Here is a 23893-nt window from a genome sequence, read left to right as displayed (position 1 = left end):
ATTGGTTGCAAGATAAATTGGATTGACTCTGCATCACACACTGGGGTCAACCCTGGAGGGGAACTTATTTACGGTGTTTTGTTTTTGATTAGCATATAACATGGATGTTTTGATTCATTTATATGTACGTGATTTCATGTGATAACCTTTTGAGCGTATTCGCTAGTTCGTTTTTATGCTTATCTTTAGTTCTCGTTTTGAATGTTTTGATTTTTATGCTCTTTTGCCTTTGTAACAGTGGTCCTTTGTTCTGATTGGCTTGTGAACGAAAAGTTCACTGATGTGTTTAGGAAGAACCTTTCTCTTTTTTCCTCTTATGAACAGCGGAAGAGTTTTTTTCTTGATGGAGGTTCAGCGAATCTTTGATTCTCTCATGTAGACCGCACTAAATTGTTACTGTTATCATCGCCGTAAATTTGGGGGTTGCTTTTGGATGGGAACCTTTGCCATGACCAATAAACTGGGGTTGGGATTTGAATTGATTGATTGTCTTGTGGTTACACTGGGAGTTTCTTGGAGACGTCAGGAAGTGATTTGGCCTTATTATATTAGGATTTCCTTAAATTCTTGAATTCTTAAAATAACCTTAAGAAGCATGCCTTGAGCATTATTTGGGATTTAGTTAATTATCTTTTCCAAATGGTAGATTAATAGAATGATATAAAAGGTTGGAATGAGATTTCTGGATACATGCTGATGTCATTTATTGCTTTGCCATTTTAAGTGTCGACTAGACTTCATTCGCTCCTATCTTAAGTAAGAGGGGCCGTGTCTGCTGACCAAGAGGTCAACGGGTCACTGGTTAGGTAGGGGGAGAACAGGATGCCCTCAAGGAATGAACATCTCTCTAAACCAATTCTAAAACCTTGCCCTGGTGTTATCTGATGCTCCCCAAGGCTATAAATCCCAGGGGGGTGCAATTTGAAGGAGACTTCGAGACGCTGGCATGGCAGCGGGTGCAGTTTATTTCCCCTGTAGATTTTGGCGGGAGAGTACAAAGGACTTAGCCATTTGGAGGTAACCAATGCTGTAATAACCTAGTTTGAATATTCATCCCGCTCTCTATAAGAAGGCAGGGGGGACATGCATGCGCACGGGGCAACTTCTTTGAAATCAGCTGTATTGGGCTTAGTAAAATCATTTTCCAATCAACTGACTGTTGGAGAAGTATTTTATTCCTCATCAACCCAGGCTGGCCTTGTGTCCTCTCCGGAGGGGCACATCAACGGACCCGCTCTTCAAAAAGAAAATACACTACAATTGCAAAAGCATATTTAGCACACATCTCTCAGCATCTGAAGTTGAGTCAAATATGATGGCAACTGTCTTCTTCTCAATGTGGCTCTGTGGTGCTTCTTTCTGGTAGACTGCTGCAAAATATTTTTTGAAGCTGATGATAAGCCAGAATGGCTGATTGATGACTTCCTCTCTTGGGGATCTTCTCAATTCTGACTGGGTCCAGACTGATACACACCAATTCTAAGGCTAGGCGCCGGTCGAGGCAGCCCGCCGGGTTGGCCGTGCAGGATCGCGAAGGGCGACTGCTGCTACCACGGGTTCCAGTGGCCGCTGCAGCTGTGGAGATCTGCTGGAAGGGCCCAGCGAACGTCCAGAGTCACAGCTACCGCGGCCCATGCATGAAGTGAGCGGAGGGCCTGACCGAGAGGAGCAGCCAAGTGTTGGCGAGATGCCGTGCACTTGCGCCGCAGCTTCAGCAGCAGGAGGGGCTGCGCGCCGTGCACGCACAATTTGTATCCATTCTGCTTTGTTCGTGCTTCTTCCATGTGGCTAACTAGGATTCCAAACTTAGCACTGACATTCTAAAATACGAACGATTCCTTGGAGAACCAGAATGATGGTCCCGGTTTCACTCAATTCCCGGTTATCGATGCCCAACCCTACCCACAAGACGAAAAAATACATCTTCCCTGAAGTATTGTGTGTTGTGGTATTTGGGCTCCAATGTCTCTGTCGTGTGCATGCATAAGTGGTGCATATACAGAAGCCAGATAGTGGCGAAACAGGACACCACTGCCACATTAATGTTCTTTATATAGTCTTAAGCCACATTGTCTTAACAGCTTCATAACCCAGTGCCACCGATAAATTGCACAAGAGGAGCATGCTAAAATTCCAGAGCAATGCTGCCAGAACTAGTATCTGGCCATACATCACATTTGCAGCACAAGAACAAGAACAGCAACAGTAGTGTGTTCTACAAAGTACAAAAGATAATTCTGTGGTTGAATTCAGGTTTTTGTCTTGAGTTATTATCTTTGTGGAACTATTTAAACATTTTGTTTTTTTAGTTGACCATTACAGCATGTAATTTGTGTACAGTACATAAATGACAACTTTAATTGGGGTTGAATAATTTTGATTGCACCTGCATGTCTTGCTGGCGTCAGTCCAGTGATTGGTTGGATATGATTCACAACCAGAGCCCGCATTAAGGTGAAATCAAAAGAATGCTAATTATTTATTTCATCTTCAATTTAAAACAACTGTGGCAAACAAAATTCCACCTCGAGAATGATTTCCTGAAATGCTTATAATAAATGTGGATTTCAGTGCATCACTGATGGCACTCAAGTCATTGCACACTATAAAAGTTAAACAATTAGCATGACCACAGACAATAGTAGTCATTTGACTGCACTCCCTCTAGAAATAGTGAGGCCATTTTTTTTATCCAAGCTTGAAAACATTTGGGTATGACATCATAAGACAAAAAGGGAAAAGATTTAACCTTTCAACTTTTAGCACCAGTTCTGTTTAAGGGGAGTGTATATTAATTAAAAGGCCTTATGAATCCAAACTAGCCTGCATAAAACATAACACACACAGGCACATGGATGAAATAGGGGAAGTAGATGTGAGAATGCTGCAATTTGCAATTAATAACTGAAAACCATATCAAAATAATCCACCTGCATAATCGAGCAGAAGGCACACATCACTATGAAGTTGCAGGCTGCAGATTATAATTATAATCTTTGCTTGCATGACCTTTCTGTTAGGTCATGTACGCATACTCGGATTGTCGCAATCCAGCAAAATGTGTCTTGGGTTTTGACATGAAAGGAAGTGTTCACCTTTGAATCGTTCAAGGAGATGACGTCCCACGTACCAACATGCTGTCTCAAAGTTGGGAAATGGGGTGAGGGTTTTCACATTGAGTCGTTTCTCAATTTCATTTGCTCTAAGGAAAATTGACGGAATTGCTTTAGCACAAGTTAAATGTAGAATAACAACATGTTATCAAAGACAAAGGAAAGGCAGAATAAAGGCTCATTTTGTGTGTGATAAAACAAGTGTTCAGACCTCATCTGCATCTCGACACTCAGGTTGTGGACAAAATGGCCAGAGAATGCCAAGCAGTCAACTGGAGTCAGAATTGCATTGATCCAACCTGAACAAATGCAGACATCATTTAAAAGAAAATGAGAAAATGTTTACAGTTGTGTATCACAGATAAGTAAAACAGTAATAATATTTATTTCATTGTGGTTCCTGTAACAGTAGTAGACAGGAGTCCCAGTATGTTTGCCCATACACATTATATGTAACCAACATCTTATTTTGAAACGGAGCATTAATACAATACAATACAATACAATACAATTGTATTTATATAGCTCATTCCACAACAGCTACAGCTGTAACAAAGCACTTTACATACAACAACATAGACATAATGTAACAAGTGAAATCAATAAATTAACACAAAACACTATATACAATAGACACCGGAAAAACAGCCGAAAATTTGTCAGTCTCAGGTCAGATCAAAATCCAACTAATAGAAATGTGTCTTCAAACGGGTTTTAAAAATGGACAGAGAGGGGACTTGCCTAACATCCAATGGAAGGTCATTCCAAAGGGAAGGACCAGCGACAAAGAAGGCTCGATCCCCTCTAAGGTTCCGCTTCGTCCTCGGCACCTTGAGCAGCGCCACAGATCTGAGGCTGCGGGCTGGTGCGTAGGATTGGAGGACCTCAGAGAGGTATGCCAGGGCGAGGCCATTTAATGACTTAAAAACAAATAGAAAAATCTTAAATTGAACCCGAAAGTGCACTGGGAGCTAGTGATGGGAGGCCAGAATTGGTGTTATGTGCACCATCTTCCGAGCTCCAGTTAGGTGGCAAGCAGCAGTGTTTTGGACCGACTGGAGACATTTGAGAGAGGACTGGCTGACTCCAAAATAAAGTGCATTACAGTAATCTAGCCGAGATGTCTAAGAGAAAAGAAGATGGACCCTACAACAGCGCTGATGTGCTGGTCCAATTTAAAATCACTGTCAATTTTGAAACCCGAGTTTGAGACTGTTGGCTTTAAATATGGTGCCAGGGGGACCAGGGTGGGATGTAGAAAAGACACTGGGACCGAACACCATAACTTCTGTTTTGTTTTCATCGAAATTTAGGAAATTCAGTGACATCCAGTCTTTGGTGTCCTCTAGGCAGGAACAAAGAGGTTTTATGAAGAATGCGTCTTTTTTACTCAGCGGGATATATATTTGACAGTCGTCCGCATAGCAGTGGAAGGAAATACCATGTTTTCTAAGGATGGAACCCAGGGGCAGCAAATACCATGAGAACAGCAATGGCCCCAGAATAGAACCCTGTGAACCACCATACGATAGAGGGGCAGAGCGGGACTCCTAGGCTAACAGAAAAAGCCCTGCCAGCTAAATAGGATCCAAACCACTCTAGAACGCATCTACGAATGCCCACTTGGTGTTGCAAACGAGTCAAAAGAATACTGTCGTCTACCGTATCGAATGCTGCAGTCAAATCCAACAAAACGAGACATACGTAGTCTCCAGTGTCATTTTCCAGGAAAATGTCATTAAAAATACATAACAGGGCCAATTCTGTGCCATGCATCTTCCTGAAGCCTGACTGGAAAACTTCCATAACATTGTGTTCATCCAAGAAAGATCCTAACTGTGAGTGCACCACTTTTTCCAGAATTTTAGAAATAAAAGGCAGCTTGGCAATGGGTCTAAAATTTGACAGCACACCTTGATCAAGGCCAGGTTTCTTAAGCAGAGGTTGCACCACAGCGTTTTTAAAATGTTGGTGGACTACACCAGAAGACAGGCTGCTGTTTATAATGGCCAGAACAGAATTTCCAATATTCAGAAGAATCTTCTTAAAGAAATGTGGAGGAACGGAGTCATGCGTGGAGCCAGGTGGCTTAATATGGCAAACCACATCCTCTAAAAATGCCATGAAAACCACATCAAAGGAATCAAGCACTGCGGAACAAGTGACGTGGTCAGAGGGGTCAAATGTGACGTTTGAAACACTAGCCCTAGCTGTAGCAACCTTGTCAATGAAAAACTGCAAGAATCTGTCGCACATTTAGGGGGACAAGTCCATGCAAATCGGTTGACAGGGCTTCAAGTACAGTCAATTGTTTTAAATAGAGCATGTGGAGTTTGCCGATTTGCCTGAATCAGACACGACAAGTGGTCTCTCTTGGACTCCTTCACCTTTCTCTGGTAACGACGCCAGCAGTCCTTCAGGATTTGATAAGAGACCTGCAGCATGTCTCTTTTCAACTACGGCATTCCTGCTTTGCTGCACGAGTACTCTCATTAAACCATGGCTCCGGTCTAATTTTTTGCCGCATATTTTTTAATGGAGCCACAAAGTCCAAGATGTTATGGCAGGATGAATGGAACCAAGTGCTGAGTTCCTCTGTGTTTGAAGAAGAAATGCAAAGCTGATCAAAGGCATTAGATAACTGCTTAGCAGTGAGGGGGTTAAAAACCCGGTCCCTGCGCTCTCTAGCATTTGCTCTGACAGCACTGGAAAGCATTACATCAAAGAGCACAGTCATATAATCAGAAAGCACATCGTCCAACACTTTCAAATTTGAAACCGATAAGCCAAAAGTAAGGACAAGGTCCAAAGCGTGTCCTTGCTTGTGAGTGGAGTGGATCGCGCCACAGCGGAGTACATCCGTGCGTCCGGGAGCGAGCAGGGGACGAAGCGTGCGCCAGCTCCCTCTTCAGCCTCGCCAGCTGGCCACCACGTTTTCCGCGGCGCTGCCGCTTCCACCGTGATGAGAGCGCATGGACGCGGAAAAAGTCCGCCACGATGTCAGCCGGCAACGTCTTCTTCCAGTCATGCTCAAACGTACCCGAATCTCCAACAACGTACCCGAATCTCCAACGCAGCACCGCAAGTCCAACAAAGTTTGGCGATCATACACCAGCAGAGAGTCCGTGTAGCACCAATCACCAAAACCAGTAAAATGAGCCAAATTGTCAAGAGGGTTACCTAACACACCGGCGCCTTGTATGCCATCTTGACAAAAATTAATTAATTAATCAATTAAATTATTATTATGTTATTTTTCATAATAATAATAATAATATTTTTATTATTTTTAATATTATTATTATTGATAATAACAATAATAATAATAATAATAAAATAACATCTAACCAAAAACATGATTAAAAACAGAGGACTTTGTAAAGGTTGATGTAAAAGATTTATTCTTGCATTGGAGGAAGACAAATCTGATTATGACTTCATAGAAATTAAGAATTTTACTGTATGAGAGTTGTGGGCAAATCAATAAATATTATTTCTCAAACAACAAATGTTTGTTGTATTAATTCATAAAAATGTGTTTGGGATCTGTTTTTCCAGTACCTTTTAGAACAAAACATGTCAAGAATGTTTCCATCTCCTGATTATTTATGTTAATTTCACTCGAAAAAATATTGGACATTTTTGCATGGTACTGAGAAGCAGAGCTGGGCATTCCGTGTATGTGACGACCGGTCTGTCCATCCGTTACTGACGGATGCCCGTTTTCCTGATGGTTGACAAATGACGGGAACAAAATTAAAATAGACGGATTAAGCATTAGACGGAAACCCCTTCATTTAGTCTGCCACTCGTCTGCAGTCAGTCATTAGTCTATTTTTCGCGGGGAGGCTTCGATGGCTGCGGGGAGGAAAATAGTGAGTTGTTGTTGCTTGAGGGACAGATTTGAGTGAGGGACCAGGTTGTCAAAGCAAGCAGGCAGGCTTCCAAAGCGCAATGAGTCACTATTTCTGTTCAACTATCATCCAGCCTGGGGGGGGGTTAGGTTGAAAATTTAGTCGGACTCAAAGACGGACGGCCATTGAAAATTCAAGGCAGAATGGCAAAAGACGGGTATTATTTGTTTCTCCCTAATGATGAATGACGGACGACAGCAGGGTACCCACGCTGCAGACAGATGACGGATAACAGACGCTCACTTTTTAGTAAAATCCCCAGCTCTGCTGAAAAGAGTGTGCCAAAAACTCGGACTCGTATTCAACACACTACTAAAGGATGATTATTTATCACAGCCCACATAACATGAAGGAAGTTTTGCAGTTCTTACCTGATGGAATGAACAAGGTCTGTCCTTGCTTCAGAGAGCATTTGTAACACTTGTCCACTTGGTCAGCGAAGAACATTTCACTGTGATTGGATGATGACCTCCACCGCTCATATAGAGAAAGGTTGGCAGAGGTAGGCTTAATGAGAAAAAAAATCTTTTCTCCCTGGAAATACATGAGAGCCATTTCTTGTACGAACAAAGAGCAAAAAAACGGTGCAATCTTAACACAGGTTACGGGTGCTCCAAAATCAGTTGGTATCTTTAATCAGGGCTAGGTATTGATTTAGATTGCCAAAATTGATTGAATTCACAAGGGTCCAATTCAATTTACGATTCACTGTCATTTTTGATTCAGTTTAGAATTTCACGCAGTACAAATTTTGCATTCGTATGGAAAACATTCTCATAAGCAATGCTGGAAATAGTAAAAAGCTTATTGCTCTAACTTTGTAAGAATAGGAATATTTACATCAATAATTGAACCCAATGCAGCTACATTCATCATGTATGTTTTATTGAACAGCTGATTCCCCCCAAAAAATCATAATAATTGAAATAAATTGCAACCACAGGGCAGGCAGTGTAAATAAAGTGGCAAAATCACATTGCATACTCCTGACAGTGACAGTTCATTGCTGCCATTGTCTTTTTTAAAATCAAAACTCTTCCAGACATCTACCTTCAAGCTTGTTTACACTGATTTCAGTGATTCAGCCATGATGTTTTGATAGGCTACTCTCGCCGAGTGACGATATCTCGTGTAACACAAGAAGTACAGTTAATCGATTGGAAAAATACCTATTAAAAGGATCAATTGATTTGATTGGATTCATGGATTTTTTTTAAACCCATCCCTACCTTAAATACATGATACCAGACCGAGGCACCACCACACTCAATGTGGAAGTCTGTGTAGCTGTCTTTGACACAGATGAGACAGTATTTCGTGACTTTTGGCTTTCCAAGCAGGGCATCTTCGGGCCAGTAGTTTTCAACCCAAGACAAGCTCCGCACAATTTGAGGACTCTCCACAATGCTATTCATCCTGTTCCAGAGAAAAAGTACAAAGTGAATTTGGGCATGGACACCTTGACACTGTCAAAATGGTACAATATTTTGAAGTTCTCCACTGTGTACCTTGAGTCAGAGAACTCCAGATTGATTATATTTAATACTTTCTTTCTGTTTGTGCTGTAATAATAATCAACAAATTCTTTAAGCTTCATCTTGCTATCAGTCTGTTTAGTGACATCCACAACATCAACTGCAACATCAGGACCTGAGATGTGGAAAAAAGTACAAAGGTTCATGAAAAACTCAACAAATATCCATCCACCCATCCATTTGACAGTACACTAAAAACATATATTTTTTCCATTTTGTACATTTATTTCATTCATTTATAAAAGAAGAAATAATATAATATTAATACAAATGTTGGGTCCCTGATAGTGTAGTGGTACACACGCCTGAGTTGTGTGCGGGCAGCGTGGGATCGATTCCCACTCAGTGACAGTGTCTATGTGTGCCCTGCGACTGGCTGGTGACCCGTTCGGGGTGTAGTCTGCCTTCGCCCATTGACGGCTGGGATAGGCTCCAGCAACTCCCCGCGACCTTATATAGGATAAGCGGTTTGGAAGATGACATGACATGACATAATACAAATGTTTTCCAATCTCGAATGAAATGGAGAAAGAAGTCTTATTTTATATCACCCCATTTTTCCCCAGGATTAAGTGACAAAAAAAGAAATCGTGAATTAACGACAACACATTAACAACACTGGCTGGCGACCAGTTCGGGGTGTAGTCTGCCTTCGCCCATTGACGGCTGGGATAGGCTCCAGCAACTCCCCGCGACCCTATATAGGATAAGCGGTTTGGAAGATGACATGACATGACATGACATTAACAACAACGAAAAAATATAACAGCTAGTCACACTAACAGTCACATAACCTTTTAGGTCCCAAGTAACAATTCAGCCAATGCTGTTTCACAAAAACAAAAATTACAATGGAATAATGATCAACAAAATTAACATACTTCATTTCTTTAACATACTGGCTTTAGTTATCCATCCATCCATCCATTATTGATACCGCTTATCCTCACAAGGGTCGCGGGGCGTGCTGGAGCCTATCCCAGCTGTCTTCGGGCAGTAAGCGGGGGACACCCTGAATTGGTTGCCAGCCAATCGCAGGGCACACAGAGACAAACATCCACACTCACAATCACACCTAGGGGCCATTTAGAGAGTCCAATCAACTTACCATGCATGTTTTTTTTTTGGAATGTGGGAGAAAACCCGGCATGGGGAGAACATGCAAACTCCACACAGGGAGGCCGGGGCCGGGATCGAACCCACGACCTCTGAACTGTGAGGCGGATGTGCTAACCAGTCGATCACCGTGGCGCCCTGGCTTTAGTTAAACTTTTAAAAACCATGTCTGATTTGGATTCTTTGATTTCTTGGTTCAGGTTGTTCCATACAATGATTCCTTTGACAGAAACACAACGTTCTATCAGTTTAGTCCTGAATCTTGAAGAGCAGTAATTTTGACTGTTTTAAAAATTTGATGCGTATATAGATGTAAGATGCTCCTTGCCTCTTGACTTTTCCTAATTCTGTATATATTTGATTACCATGGTGCAATGTCATGATATTAAACAATATAAAAGGAGTTTCGAGTCATCATTCCTTTAACTACGGCGTGCCAGTCAATTTGACGGTTCTACTTACTCTTATGCACGTTGTGATGGGGCACCGCAGCCGGGTTTCTACAGCAACCGGCGGTTGCATTGAGAAACGCTGCTGGTCACCATGATAGATTAAAAAAAAATAAAAATCTAGGCGTTATATCTGCTTCAAAATATGGATGAGTCTGAGGATGAATTGCTCGATGGACACAGAGCGAGTCAGAGTAAAAAAAAAGGCCCCCTGCACCGGCCCCTCGAGGAGCCGTGTCTCGTGTAGTATAAAATGCTGAGATGTGATAGTCATGACGTTGTGGCTAGTGCATGCCAGACAGTCGAAATAAATAAATAATGAGTGGTTGACTGGTTAGCACGTCCGCCTCACAGTTCAGAGGTCATGGGTTCGATCCCGGCTCCGGCCTCCCTGTGTGGAGTTTGCATGTTCTCCCCGTGCCTGCGCAGGTTTTCTCCGGGTACTCCGGTTTCCATCCACATTCCAAAAACATGCATGGTAAGTTGATTGGACACTCTAAATTGCCCCTAGGTGTGATTGTGAGTGCGGATGTTTGTCTTTGTGTGCCCTGCGATTGGCTGGCAACCAATTCAGGGTGTCCCCCGCCTACTGCCCGAGGACAGCTGGGATAGGCTCCAGCACGCCCCGCGACCCTCGTGAGGATAAGCGGTATAGATAATGGATGGATGGAGGGTTATGTGGTGCTTGTTGACATAATTACCCCATGGAAAAAAAGAGTTCCGGGGTGTGATCGGGACGGAGCTGTTTTGTGTGCCGTACTTTGGATTTACTTACTCTTCTTCAAAGTGAAAAGTGCAGTCAAGCCGTGTGTGACACACGTCTCCTTTCTTTCGGCTCCAAACCAGCTGTATTTGATAACATGTGGTGCGCGCGCACGCAGTGCGAGCCGCTTCGCGCTCCACCAATTGTTTCTTATTAATTTACATGACATAATTTATATTAAATTATACTCACAACATAATTTTAATAAACAAAATATCTTTATTACACACTCGAGCAGTGAGTAATAATCTTTTTTAGTTTTTGATGATGTCATTGCACCAGTGCGCATTACGTCAAATTGATGAGTCTCGTACTTCTTGTAGTGTCAAAATCCTAGTACTCCGAGTGTTAATGGGTCATTATAAATGGTTAATTAATAAGTTATTAATGACTTGTCCAGTGTTTGTTAAGGATTTATAATAATACCTTTTAGATACTTAAAATGGCATTCATAAACAGTTATTAAATGAGGTACAATGACCTTATAAAGAGGGATAGGACAGAGGAATAATGATGCAGATCGAAAAATGGATATATGCAGGCAGCTGACATTGTAAGACATTATTTTCAGTGTTAAAAGCTACAATAAGTTTGCCATCAGTTGATTACAATAATGACTCTGAGAGCATGATTATATCTACTTCTTTTCTCCTGTGGCTCTCTGACACGTCAGGGGTGGGGGGGTGAAGCGGGGCGGCACCCTCTATCCAAAGGATTACACGATCATTGAGGAATATTTCCCCCTTTGGATTGACTGGGCCAAACCAGAGGTAAGGGCTTTTTGGCAGTGACTTTTATCACTGGGTTTGTGCAAAAACAACTCTCACCATGTATTGTTGAACAATATGGTGTGCATCCTTTCGTGGGCTTCCAACCTCCCATACCGCCCGAAAAAATATGAAATCAAAGTTACACGCAAACACATGCACGCACACCCACACACACACCCACACACACACACCCACGCACACACCCCCACACACACATTCACATAAATGCGCCTGTATGTAGCACAATGTTCTTTTTTTTTTTTTTTTGCAAATTGTAAAAAGATACTTGAACATACATTGTTTTTTGCCAGCAAAGTTGCTTTTTTAGAATTGTTTTGGGGTTTGACACCACAGATGAACTGTTCAACATTGTGTTTAATCTATAGAAAAACCCATCCTGAGCCATCACATGACAGAACAGCATTATACAACAGTATATCGTCGCTGTCCTGTGAAAAACACGTATCTAAAATTTTGGAAACTTTTTAATTTTCACTTTAATGCGATGTCTATAACGCGGAAACATGATTCATGTAAAATTAAGAAATTGAAAAAAAATGGCGATAAGTGTTTTTCACATGACAGCGACAATATAATAGTATATCGACATATGATTTGTTGGATTCAATTTGATACCAAGTAATACAGGACCAAATATGGCGATACCGATCCGATAGCAGGACCAAATATGGCGATACCGATCCGATAGATTCCGGAAGTGAATTTTTTTTAATTTTTATTTTTTTTACACAAAGCTGCGAACAAAACCACATACGCTGCCGCTGCACTGACACCAGTGAGAGCACACACAGCATCAGTTTATCCAAACTATTTTGTTTCCACTTCCGTGTCATCTTGTCACCGGTGGCGTGCACTCATTGCAGCGCCTATGAGACGTGGGCCTTCACTGTGATCATTCTTCATCCAATCAAATGCCTTTACAAAGTTCTGGTGGGCGGGAACAGAGCCAGCGTTCTGGAAACTCTTTGCCCTTGGCAGCACAAATCAAAAATTCTGATTGGATGACAATACAACCTTCTAAATGATAGATGAATAAATATAGTATATTGCAAATATCGATACTTTAGCTTGAGGATCAGTACTTCAAATTGAGCACTCCGGACCAGAATCTCGATACTTTGGTATCCATCCGCCCATCCCTAGTTTTTGGGACTGTCATCTGGCATTAGCATTAATTTCAAATAATGAATACATGGTGCGGAAAAAAGGCTGGCTTTTATGATGAAAGCTTTTTTTATTGTCTATTCTATCATTCCAGACACTGAGGCAAGTGGAGCTCCAACAGCATTTTTACATGTTAAGGAAGACCAACTGGAACTCTATGAGGCCAAGAAGAAGCAGCACACAGTCACAGAGAAAATCAGCAAACTGACCAAGGACAGAGATTCCCTCCACCAAAAAGTTGGTCCTAGTAAGTCGGCTGAACACTTTCTTGAGAAAATACTTTTGGACGCCTGACGATGATACCAGGAAACAGAAAGTCTTAATAAATGTAAATGTAAACACAATATTCAACATTTCATCTGTGCTGTTTCTTTTGTGAAATACACTACAACTTGATTTCTATCATGCATTTCACAACAGCTACAGCTGTAACAAAGCACTTTACATGAACAAAAAGAACAAGAATACAACAAGGAACAAGGTTGAGGTACAACAATTTGATACTGTCGATATCACATCAAATGTCTACCTTTAACCTTGTTCCACCCATTTGCTGTTCGACAAAGTTTCACTTATATTAGTAGTTGGTTAACAATATTTTAATAACTGATTTGTGAAGTGTTACTTAATACAATAGTACCTATTAGGGATTAGTTTGTTTATTCTAAAGTTGCAACTGTTTTCTTTTACTAACAGTTAAGAAATGAGGAATATTTGCAACTTTAGAATAATGTCCCAATTAGGGCTGGGCGATATGACTGAAAAGTAAATCACGATATAAGTGTTTCATATTGGTCGAGATTGATATATATAGATTCTTTTTTTCTTTTTTTAAACAATTGAAAATAATGACCCGAAGAAAATTAATAAGGAAAAAAAATTAACATAATACTTAACCTTTAATAATAGGCCAATGTAACTATGAAAGTGTGAAATAAACTGGTCGATATAAAGATTAAATAAACTCCATTTTAAAGATAATGTGCTTAGAAAGGGCGGCACGGTGGTCGACTGGTTAGCACGTCCGCCTCACAGTTCAGAGGTCGTGGGTTCGATCCCGGCTCCGGCCTCCCTGTGTGGAGTTTGCATGTTCTCCCCGTGCCTGCGTGGGTTTTCTCCAGGCACTCCGGTTTCCTCCCACATTCCAAAAACATGCATGGTAAGTTGATTGGATACTCTAAATTGCCCCTAGGTGTGATTGTGAGTGCGGATGTTTGTCTCTGTGTGCCCTGCGATTGGCTGGCAACCAGTTCAGGGTGTCCCCCGCCTACTGCCCAAAGACAGCTGGGATAGGCTCCAGCACGCCCCGCGACCCTTGTGAGGAGAAGCGGTACAGATAATGGATGGATGGATGGATGTGCTTAGAAAGGCTGAGAAATGTTTGAAAAGCTGTCACAATCTAAGTATTTCATATCAGTCAATATTGATAATTATTGATTTTGTTTTAAACCTTACCTTTAAATAACAGTTAACTGTTTTTGTACATCGTTATGTAGTGTAATGTGCAGTTTGTCCTCCATCAGTGCATTGTAAATGTGTATTTGCATTAGGTCTACCCCAAAGCAGTTGTTGACACATATATTAGCCTTCATTCAATGTTCATCCAATGTAAGTGAACATTACATTGTCTTTTCAGTGAATACATCATCGTTGACCAACCGTCTTAGGACTACTTTATCTTTTTAGTGGACTCATTATTGCCATAGTCCATTCTTCTTTTACTTGCTTGATTTTACCTTGAGTGCGATGCCGGTGTCGGATAAGGCTAACTACTGCTAGCATGTCAAAGACAAGAACTCCTCTACTTGTACACCATGGCTCCATCCACCGGTTTTTAATAGGGTTATCATGCATAATATAATTTAATTGTAAGAGTTGTACTGAGTCGAGTGGTCATTTATTTGAGCAAAGTTATGGCGTGCGCTCGCTCGCGTCGCGCACGGGCCCGCAAGCGTAGCGCACGGCCGCCGGGCCCGCGAGCATGCTCCATTGAGTTATCAACTTTTTCTTGTTGGTTTAAATGCTTCTTCCTCGTTGGTTTAAAAGCTGCTCCTTCTTTGGTTTAAACGCTTCTTCTTCATGTTTGGAGGCGGAAGCGCGCTGCCTATATCACGCACCATGCTGCGATCGGGTTTGTTTTTCTCTTTTCTATTGAACATTTTATCGAAGGCATTTTCTATTGGTATCGATCACGTGTCAATCGCGATACATATCGATATTGAATTATCGGCCCAGCCCTAGTCCCAATAACATACATAAACTATTAACTGACACTTAGTCATGAGCAAATAATGTTACTTACAGCTTGTAAATTATCTATAACTAATTTATAAGGTATAATTACAAATCATTAACATATAGTTAACAAGCACTTAACAAGTCATTAATACCTCATTAAATAACACTTTATTATGAACTATTAACGAGTTATAACGGATAGTTAATATAAAGTGTTACCAGCTGGTTTCTAAGTATATACAACCTGGTCAGTCCAAAAGAAAACCTCAACATCATCTTCATTTCTGCCACTTGCAGCTCTGCTTCCTGTTTTCTCTTCAGTGCCACTGTCTCCAAAAGACACATCATGGCCAGCCTCACCACTGTCATATCAACTTTCCTCTTCATTCTAGCAGAACTCTTTCTTCTAGAACAGTGGTCGGCAACCCGCGGCTCCGGAGGCACATGCGGCTCTTTCATCCTTATGTTGCGGCTCTGCGTGGCTTGGGAAAATAAAATATAAGTGTCCGATTGAAGTGCATGTTAGTTGTCTCAAAACCGTGCATCATGTCTTCGTAGTAAGTCACAAGTTTTTGGGCACTTTTATATGTGGTCCTACATTGGATACCTATCGGATTTTCTTTGCAATGCGACCTCAGGCTGAACCTCCAGGTTGCATACATCCGACATTGACGTCAGGAGCCCAAGATGCGCTCCGCCTGGGTGGAAAGATCAGGGCTCACACCGACTCTTCATTTGTTTTGAGTAACAGTACTACTTTATATTTGACTTTAATTTAATCCTACTTGAAAAATGAAGCATAAAGTGGACATTTATGGCAATAGTACGAATTCAGCCACGGCTCGATCGGCTCATTTTTTACATGCAGTTATGACGTGACGTCATCTTTAGTGACGTCTCCATGAAAAGAGATTGAAAAAGCCTTGCCTCATTATTTCCCCCAAATACTGTATTTCTACCTCTGACCGAATTGCTCCAATAATGAAATGCCCTCACATGCTATACCACATTTGTTTCCGTAAACAGGTCGTGAGTGACGTCGACCGTCTCTTCTTCTGCGTATGCTGGTCACTTTAGGGGCGCAATTATGTTCACCCAAGAAAAGAGACAGAGGTCACATTTATAATATAATATGAACGCTTAAACAAAGAAAATGATTTTTCTTAAAAAGTGGGCAGCTTACAGTCCTGCGTTAAGATGAAAATGACTTCCCAGCCCTGATTTGCAGACTCTGCATGTGCGCAAGAAGTCCCATTAACCAGAGAAAAAAATTATTCAGGCATTATTTTGCAAATATTTATTTTAATTTTTGAGTGAAATAGAGCTCTTTTTTCCAAGTTATTTTTAAATTCAGGCATTTTTGTTTGCTATTGGATAATTTCAGTTCAGCTTTTTAATTCATTTGAAAAAGACCTTTAAAATGGATTTCATAAACAACACGACTATACTAGTGTAATATCGCCGCTGTCATGTGAAAAACATTTACCATTTTCTTATTTTTACATGAATCATGTTTCCGCGTTACAGATATCGCATTAAAGTGAAAATTGAAAATGTTTCCAAAATTGGAGATAAGTGGTTTTCACAGTACGCATGCGCAAGAGAAATCACTGATGCGTAACCTCATGTGAGTCACGACGCGCCTTTGCATACCTGTACACAGTGGTGCAATGGATCATCTTTGATCCGTGAGCGGTACGGATCAAGCATCACGTTTCGGGCCGGGCGCGATTCGCAAAATGGTTGGTGAATAAAAACGGTGTGTTCTAATTAAGTCAACGTAATTAATCCGCATTCACTGTAAAAGCAGCAGAGAAAGTTGAAAACCCTCATGGCTCACAAAGTTGTATATGGGAGCGCCGGTTTATCTGTGTTGTGGTCGGATTTGTGTGTTGCTGAGTTGTGATGTTTCAGAGGTTCATGAATTCATCATACGGCAAGAGAGGAGCATCGTAGAATGAAGAGCGTGAGCAGTTGTACTAGGATTATTAAAAACTTGATAATTAAACTACGTCTGACGGCATGTTCCTGGAAGACGCTACAATATGATAAATCTCACTATTTAAGTTTGATGTTTTTGGCTAAAAAGACTGCTTGCTTCCTCGTCTAAGAAATATTCAGAGTCGGATGATGCCGTGCATGTTAGATATCCTACCTGCAACATAGCCGCCGATGTAGCAATGTCGGCACACAACTTTCGGACTTATCCACGTACCTTTCCCCATCTGTGATTTTAACAGGAATGCCAGAATGTTCCCTAACAGGAGACCGCAGTGTACAGGGGGACCTTCGAGCTCTGGCTCTTTTCTGGCTCTCTCTTTTGTGCCGCCACCATCCTCTCCCGCGTGCAACAGTCAATAGTGCCCGAGTGTAAGCTTGCGCTAATAATAAAAACTGATCAGAAACGGTACGCAAGGTGGACCGAACCGAACATGCCATTGTAACATACTTACACCCCTTATATATATATATATATATATATATATATATATATATATATATATATATATATATATATATATATATGTATATATATATATATATATGTATATATATACATATATATATACATATATATATATATATATATACATATATATACATATATATATATATATATATATACATATATATATACATATATATATATATATATATATATATATACATATATATATATATATATATATACATATATATATATATATACTAATATATATATATATATATACATATACATATATATATACATATATATATATATATATATATATATATATATATATATATATATATATATATATATATATATATATATATACTAATCATGAAAATAAATAAATATACAATATAGATGTGACTGTTATCAATACAAATCATTTTGTGAGCCAAATTTCAATATTGATTCTTTTATTTATACATCGATGCATATTTTAAGCAGTTTCACTAGATTTTAAACTAGTGCTGTCAAGCGATTAAAATATTTAATCGTAGTTAATCGCATTTTTTCATAGTTCACTTGTAGTTAATCGTATATTCTATTTATTGTAAAAAAATATCTTGATTTTTCTGTCCCATTATTTTCTTGAATTTTAATACCCTTAACATGAATACGAGGATTGATTTTCTTATGCAAATACTTTATTAAAGTGGAGTCAACCCAAACATATTTTTTTCAAGAATATGTTTTATGCAGGCCCACTAGTTGAAACAAGGCATTCTGATAATTATTGCGTTTGTGGAATACGAGTCAATCCACCTGTTTTTAGCCATCCCTGGGGGCGGCCATTTTGTCACGTCTGTCGACTGAAAATGGCATCACAGTTGCTCGGGTAACAACCCATCAGAACTCACCTGTTTTTTGGTTTTTTTTAACTGAGCCATGATTACTCGTTATTTGAGCCCTCAGCGCATCATCTTCTTTTCCTTTCGGCTGTTCCCTTCAGGGGTCGCCACAGCTAATCAATTGCCTCCATCTAACCCTGTCCTCTACATCCTCTTCTCTCACACCAACTACCTTCATGTCCTCCCTCATTACATCCATAAACCTCCTCCTTGGATTTCCCCTAGGCCTCCTGCCTGGCAATTCAAAACTCAGCATATTCTACCAATATATTCAATCTCTCCTTTGGTCATGTCCAAACCATCCTAGTCTGGCCTCTCTGACCTTATCTCCAAAACCTCTAACATGTGCTGTCCCTCTGATTTACTCATTCCTGATCCTATCCTTCCTGGTCACTCCCAGAGAGAACCTCAGCATCTTCATCTCTGCCACCTCCAGCTCTGCTTCCTGTCTTTTGCTCAGTGACACAGTCTCAAGACCAAACAACATCGCTGGTCTCACAACAGTTTTGTATACCTTTCCTTTCATTTTAGCTGAAACTCTTCTATCACACATCACACCTGACACTTTTCTCCACCCATTCCAACTTGCCTGTACACGCTTCTTCACCTCTTTTCCACACTCTGCAATTGCTCTGTACTGTTGACCCTAAGTACTTAAAATCCTCCACCTTCTTGATCTCTTCTCCCTGTAACCTCACTCATCCACCTGGGTCCCTCTCATTCACACACAAGTATTCTGTCTTACTGCGGCTAACCTTCATTCCACTCCTTTCCAGGACAAACTTCCACCTCTCTAGCTTCTCTTCTACCTGTTCCTTGCTCTCACTGCAGATCACAAACATCATAGTCCATGGAGATTCCTGACCTTGTCTGTCAGCCTGTCCATCACCATAGCAAACAAGAAGGGGCTCGGAGCTGATCCCTGATGCAGTCCCACCCCCACTTTGAACTCTTCTGCCACACCTATAGCACACCTCACCACTGTCTTACAGTCCTCATACATGTCCTGTACCGGCCTCACATACTTCTCTGCCACTCCAGACTACCTCATACAATACCACAGTTCCTCTCTGGGCACCCTGTCATAAGCTTTCTCCAGATCTACAAAAACACAATGCAGCTCCGTTTGGCCTTCTCTGTACTTCTCTATCAACACCCTCAAAGCAAATACTGCATCTGTAATACTCTTCTTTAAGATAAGATAAGATAAGAATGCCTTTATTGATCCCACAGTGGGGAAATTTTCATTGTTACAGCAGCAAAGATATAGGTCACACAGGGACGGCGGCATAATGTGGCCATTAATGTATAACATTGACGGCAAACATTCGGGATCATAAGCAGTAACATGTGTATATACACATGTATATACACACCAACATACATCTACATAAAGAGTATGAGGAACACTCATTTTGGCCTGTACATAGTACAGAGGAAAAATACTCTAAGTAAGTGACAGTGCTGCAGTGCTGTAAGGAAATGTAAGGAACAGCATTGGATAAAAATAAAACTAGACTAACAGTAGTGGGGAATGTTGAGTATTGCACGGTATTACAGTAGTGGGGAATATTGGGTATTGCACGATATGAGCTCAGGTGCAGGACTGCACAATTGCACTAATGTCCGCCAGTTTGTAGAGACTACACAATGTTCTTGTTAAAGAGTCTGACAGCAGCAGGCAAGAAGGAACGGCGGAATCTCTCCTTTGCACAGCGGGGGTGTAACAGTCTGTCACTGAAGGAGCTGTGGAGTGCGGTTAGGGTGCCCTGGAGGGGGTGGTCCGGGTTGCCCAGCATTGATGACAGCTTGGCCAACATCCTCCTGTTCTCCACCGAGTCCACAGAGTCCAGGGAGCAGCCCAGGACAGAGCCGGCCCTCCTGACCAGTTTGTCCAGCCGCTTCTTGTCCCGGGCCGAGACGCCGCCTGCCCAGGTGACCACTCCCTGGAAGATGACCGATGGAACCACCGAGTCATAAAAGTTCCTGAGGAGTGTCCCCTGAACCCCAAAAGACCTCAGTCTCCTGAGTAGGAAGAGTCTGCTCTGACTCTTTCTATAGAGGGCGTCTGTGTTGTCGCACCAGTCCAGTTTATTGTTCAGATGAACACCCAGGTACTTGTAAGAGACTCTCTCAACATCTGTTCCCCGGATATTCACTGGTGCAGGTGAAGAGTGCTGGCGCCTACCGAAATCCACCACCATTTCTTTGGATTTCCCCGCATTGATCAGGAGGCGGTTCTGCTGGCACCAGTCCACAAAACCCTGAGTAAGTTCTCTGTACTCCCGATCATCTCCGCCTGTGATGAGGCCGACAATCGCAGGGTCGTCAGAGAACTTCTGCAGGTGACAGGTAGGGGTGTTGTAGTTGAAGTCCGAGGGGTAGAGGGTGAACAGGAAGGGAGCCAAGACAGTTCCCTGTGGGGCCCCCGTGCTGCAGAGTAGCACGTCAGACACACAGTCCTGTGTCCTCACATACTGTGGCCGGTTTGTGAGGTAGTCCTGGATCCATGTGGTGAGGTGGTGGGCCACCCCCGCCCACTCCAGCTTGTCTCCCAGTAGGGTGGGCTGGATGGTGTTGAAAGCACTGGAGAAATCAAAGAACATGATCCTCACAGTGCTCCCCGCCTTCTCCATACTGCTGCTCACAAATGCTCACTTCTGCCCTTAGTCTAGCTTTCACTACGCTTTCCCATAACGTCATTGTATGGCTCATCAGCTTTATTCCCCTGTAGTTTCCACAACTCTGTACGTCTCCCTTGTTCTTAAAAATGGGAACCAGTACACTTCTCCTCTATTCCTCAGGCATCTTCTCACTATCTAAGATCCTGTTGAACAACCCAGTCAGAAACTCTACTGCCACCTCTCCAAGGCACTTCCAAACCTCTACAGGTATATCATCAGGACAGACTGCCTTTCCACTCTTCATCCTCTTCAGTGCCCTCCTCACTTCATCCTGACTAATCTTTGCTAGCTCCTGGTCCACAGCAGTCACCTCTTCTAGTCTCTGTTCTCTCTCATTTTCCATGTTCATCAGCTCTTCAAAGTACTCTTTCCATCTTCCCATCACACTACTGGCACCTGTCAATAGACTTCCGTCCCTATCCTTAATCACCCTAACCTGCTGCAGGTCCTTCCCATCTATGTCTCTCTGTCTTGCCAACTGGTACAGATCGGGCTCCCCCTCCTTACTGTCCAACCTAGCATACAAGTCATCATAAGCTCCTTGTTTGGACTTTGCTACCTCTACCTTCACCTTACGCTGCATCTCCCTGTACTCCTGTCTTCTCTCCTCAGTCCTCTCAGTGTCCCACTTCTTCTTCGCTAACCTCTTTCTCTGTATGTACTCCTGTACCTCATTCCACCACCTCCTTATCTACTTTCCTTCCGGATGACACACCAAGTACTCTCCTACCTGTCTCCCTGATCACATTAGCTGTAGTTTTCCATTCATCTGGAAGTACCTCCTGACCACCCATAGCCTGCTTTAACTCCTTCCTAAAAGTCATGCAACACTCTTCCTTTTTCAGCTTCCACCATTTCGTCTTCTCCTCCTCTTCATCATCCTCACCACCAGAGTCATACTACATACCACCATCCTATGCTGTTTGGCTACACTCTCGTCTACCACTATTCTGCAATCACTGATCTCCTTCAGGTTACACCTTCTACACAAGATGTAGTCTACCTGTGTGCTCCTACCACCACTCTTATAGGTCACCCTATGTTCCTGCCTCAGTCGACAGAAGTGATAAAATGGCCGACCCCTGAGATGGCTAGATTTTGCTGCTTGAGTCATATTGCACAAACACAATATTAATCAGAATATCTTGTTTCAACCAGGGGGCCTGCATAAAACATATTCTTGAAAAATAATGTTTGGGTTGAATTCCCTCTTCAATTGAAAAAACAAGCATTGGAATCAACTCACACAAACAGTCTCTCAGCCCTTTCAAACACATACCTACAGGTACACACGCACGCACGCACCCACACGCACACATGTCCGCGCATGCACACACCCACACACACAATCTTTACATTTGTGTTGTTCTGACAGATATGTTTATTTCGTCTTGAGAGCGACTTGTTGCTCAAGCGCCGCTTGGATTTAAAACTCTACGTATACGAGAGCAGTCATTTTTACGGATGTCACAATTTATTGCGCTCTGGCAATGACTTAATTGGCTAAAAAGATTATTACTCGCTGCTTGAGTCTTTTATAAAGGTATTTATTAAAATTCTGTTGTGGGTATATTTTAATGTAAATTGTGTCAGATAACTGAATGAGAAACAGGTGGTGTACCGCTGAGGTTGTCCCGTGCGGCTCTCGATTGCGCTGCATGGTTCCTGCTGTTATAAAATACAGCTGCTTTGGAGCAAACGGCATGTCATTTTGTATTTATTATTTTTCTAAAATGCTGCAATATAGTTTTGAGAGTATATATTTCTTTATGTATATTACGTATTTATTCCTTTTTGATTTGGTTTGGTACAGCGCTAAGAAGAAACGAGAGAAAGAGATGAATTAGAGCGAGACAGTTCACGTCTGACTCACAAGACTCAACAAAACACTATCCTGCCATGTCGGTTCTCTTTAGCAAGGAAGACGCCAGACGAAATACATAAAGTCAAACCTATATTGTAACCCGCCATACTACGGCCTCCGAAGATAAGGAAGAACAACTTTTGACTGTCACACTACTAACGCGTACATCGCGTCCATCACCAACGGGGCAGGAGGACTCAGCTCTGCATGTGTCAGCTGAGCAAGTCATCCTCATCGTCAATATTTTGAAGCAGATGTAATGCCTCCTCTACTCTAAAGCTTTTTTAAAAATAGTATAGATAATGGATGGATGGATGGATGGATGGATGGATGGATGCATAGATCATGGTGACCCACAGCCTTTATCAATGCAGCCGCTGGTTGCTATGGAAACCGTAATCACGCGATCAAAAAAAAAAAAAATGACGGCGTCAAAAGGGGTTGGATTAACGCAGAGGATAACTCGCTAAATCGACAGCCTTATTTTAAACCCATTTTCGATGAATCGTTACATCCCTACCTAATGATGTTATTAATCAAAATGCTATCGTAATGAAAAGCTAGCATAATTCTCTGTCACTTGAGACTTTCTCTGTACTGCCAGAGTTCCTCTCTTGGTATCTTGTCCAGAGGCTTTCTCTCGATTTATAAAGTCACAAAACAGCTAGCTAAAACAGCTTCTAGCCTCTATTACTCTTTCCCATAACCACTTGTGTGGCTCATCAACTTGATTCCGACAACTCAGCACATGGTCTTTGTTCTTAAAAATCTGATCAGACCAATATGGCTGACATAATAGCTCAGCAATTGTAATAATGAATCAAGAATGCAATGTAAAACACTAAGTGAGATGTGCATATGTATCTTCCCACCTTCTACATGCTGACCACTGTTTTCATTATGAGACAAAGTTAAGA

At 41.6% G+C, this 23893-nt stretch overlaps 1 protein-coding gene and 1 pseudogene across 2 annotated transcripts in view; both read right to left on the bottom strand.

Moving 5' to 3' along the window:
- phf2 (PHD finger protein 2) overlaps window positions 1–23893 on the bottom strand; it is a 271699-nt gene that overhangs the window by 188085 nt on the left and 59721 nt on the right. For both annotated transcript variants that reach the window (XM_086041365.1, XM_086041364.1), the window contains exons 5-9: window positions 8536–8677; window positions 8257–8443; window positions 7399–7561; window positions 3325–3412; window positions 3096–3202 (exon numbers count right to left, since the gene is read on the bottom strand). In XM_086041365.1, the coding sequence (XP_085897491.1) occupies window positions 3096–3202; window positions 3325–3412; window positions 7399–7561; window positions 8257–8443; window positions 8536–8677 (687 nt within the window). The remainder of the gene's footprint in view (window positions 1–3095; window positions 3203–3324; window positions 3413–7398; window positions 7562–8256; window positions 8444–8535; window positions 8678–23893) is intronic.
- On the bottom strand, window positions 18068–23211 carry LOC147141593 (uncharacterized; annotated as a pseudogene).

Source organism: Filicampus tigris, chromosome 9 (genome assembly GCF_054856515.1).
Source record: "Filicampus tigris isolate MCC_2025a chromosome 9, RoL_Ftig_1.0, whole genome shotgun sequence".
NCBI lineage: Eukaryota > Metazoa > Chordata > Actinopteri > Syngnathiformes > Syngnathidae > Filicampus > Filicampus tigris.
The sequence above is the reverse complement of the archived record's forward strand: the minus strand, read 5'-3'. Positions and strand labels throughout refer to the sequence as shown.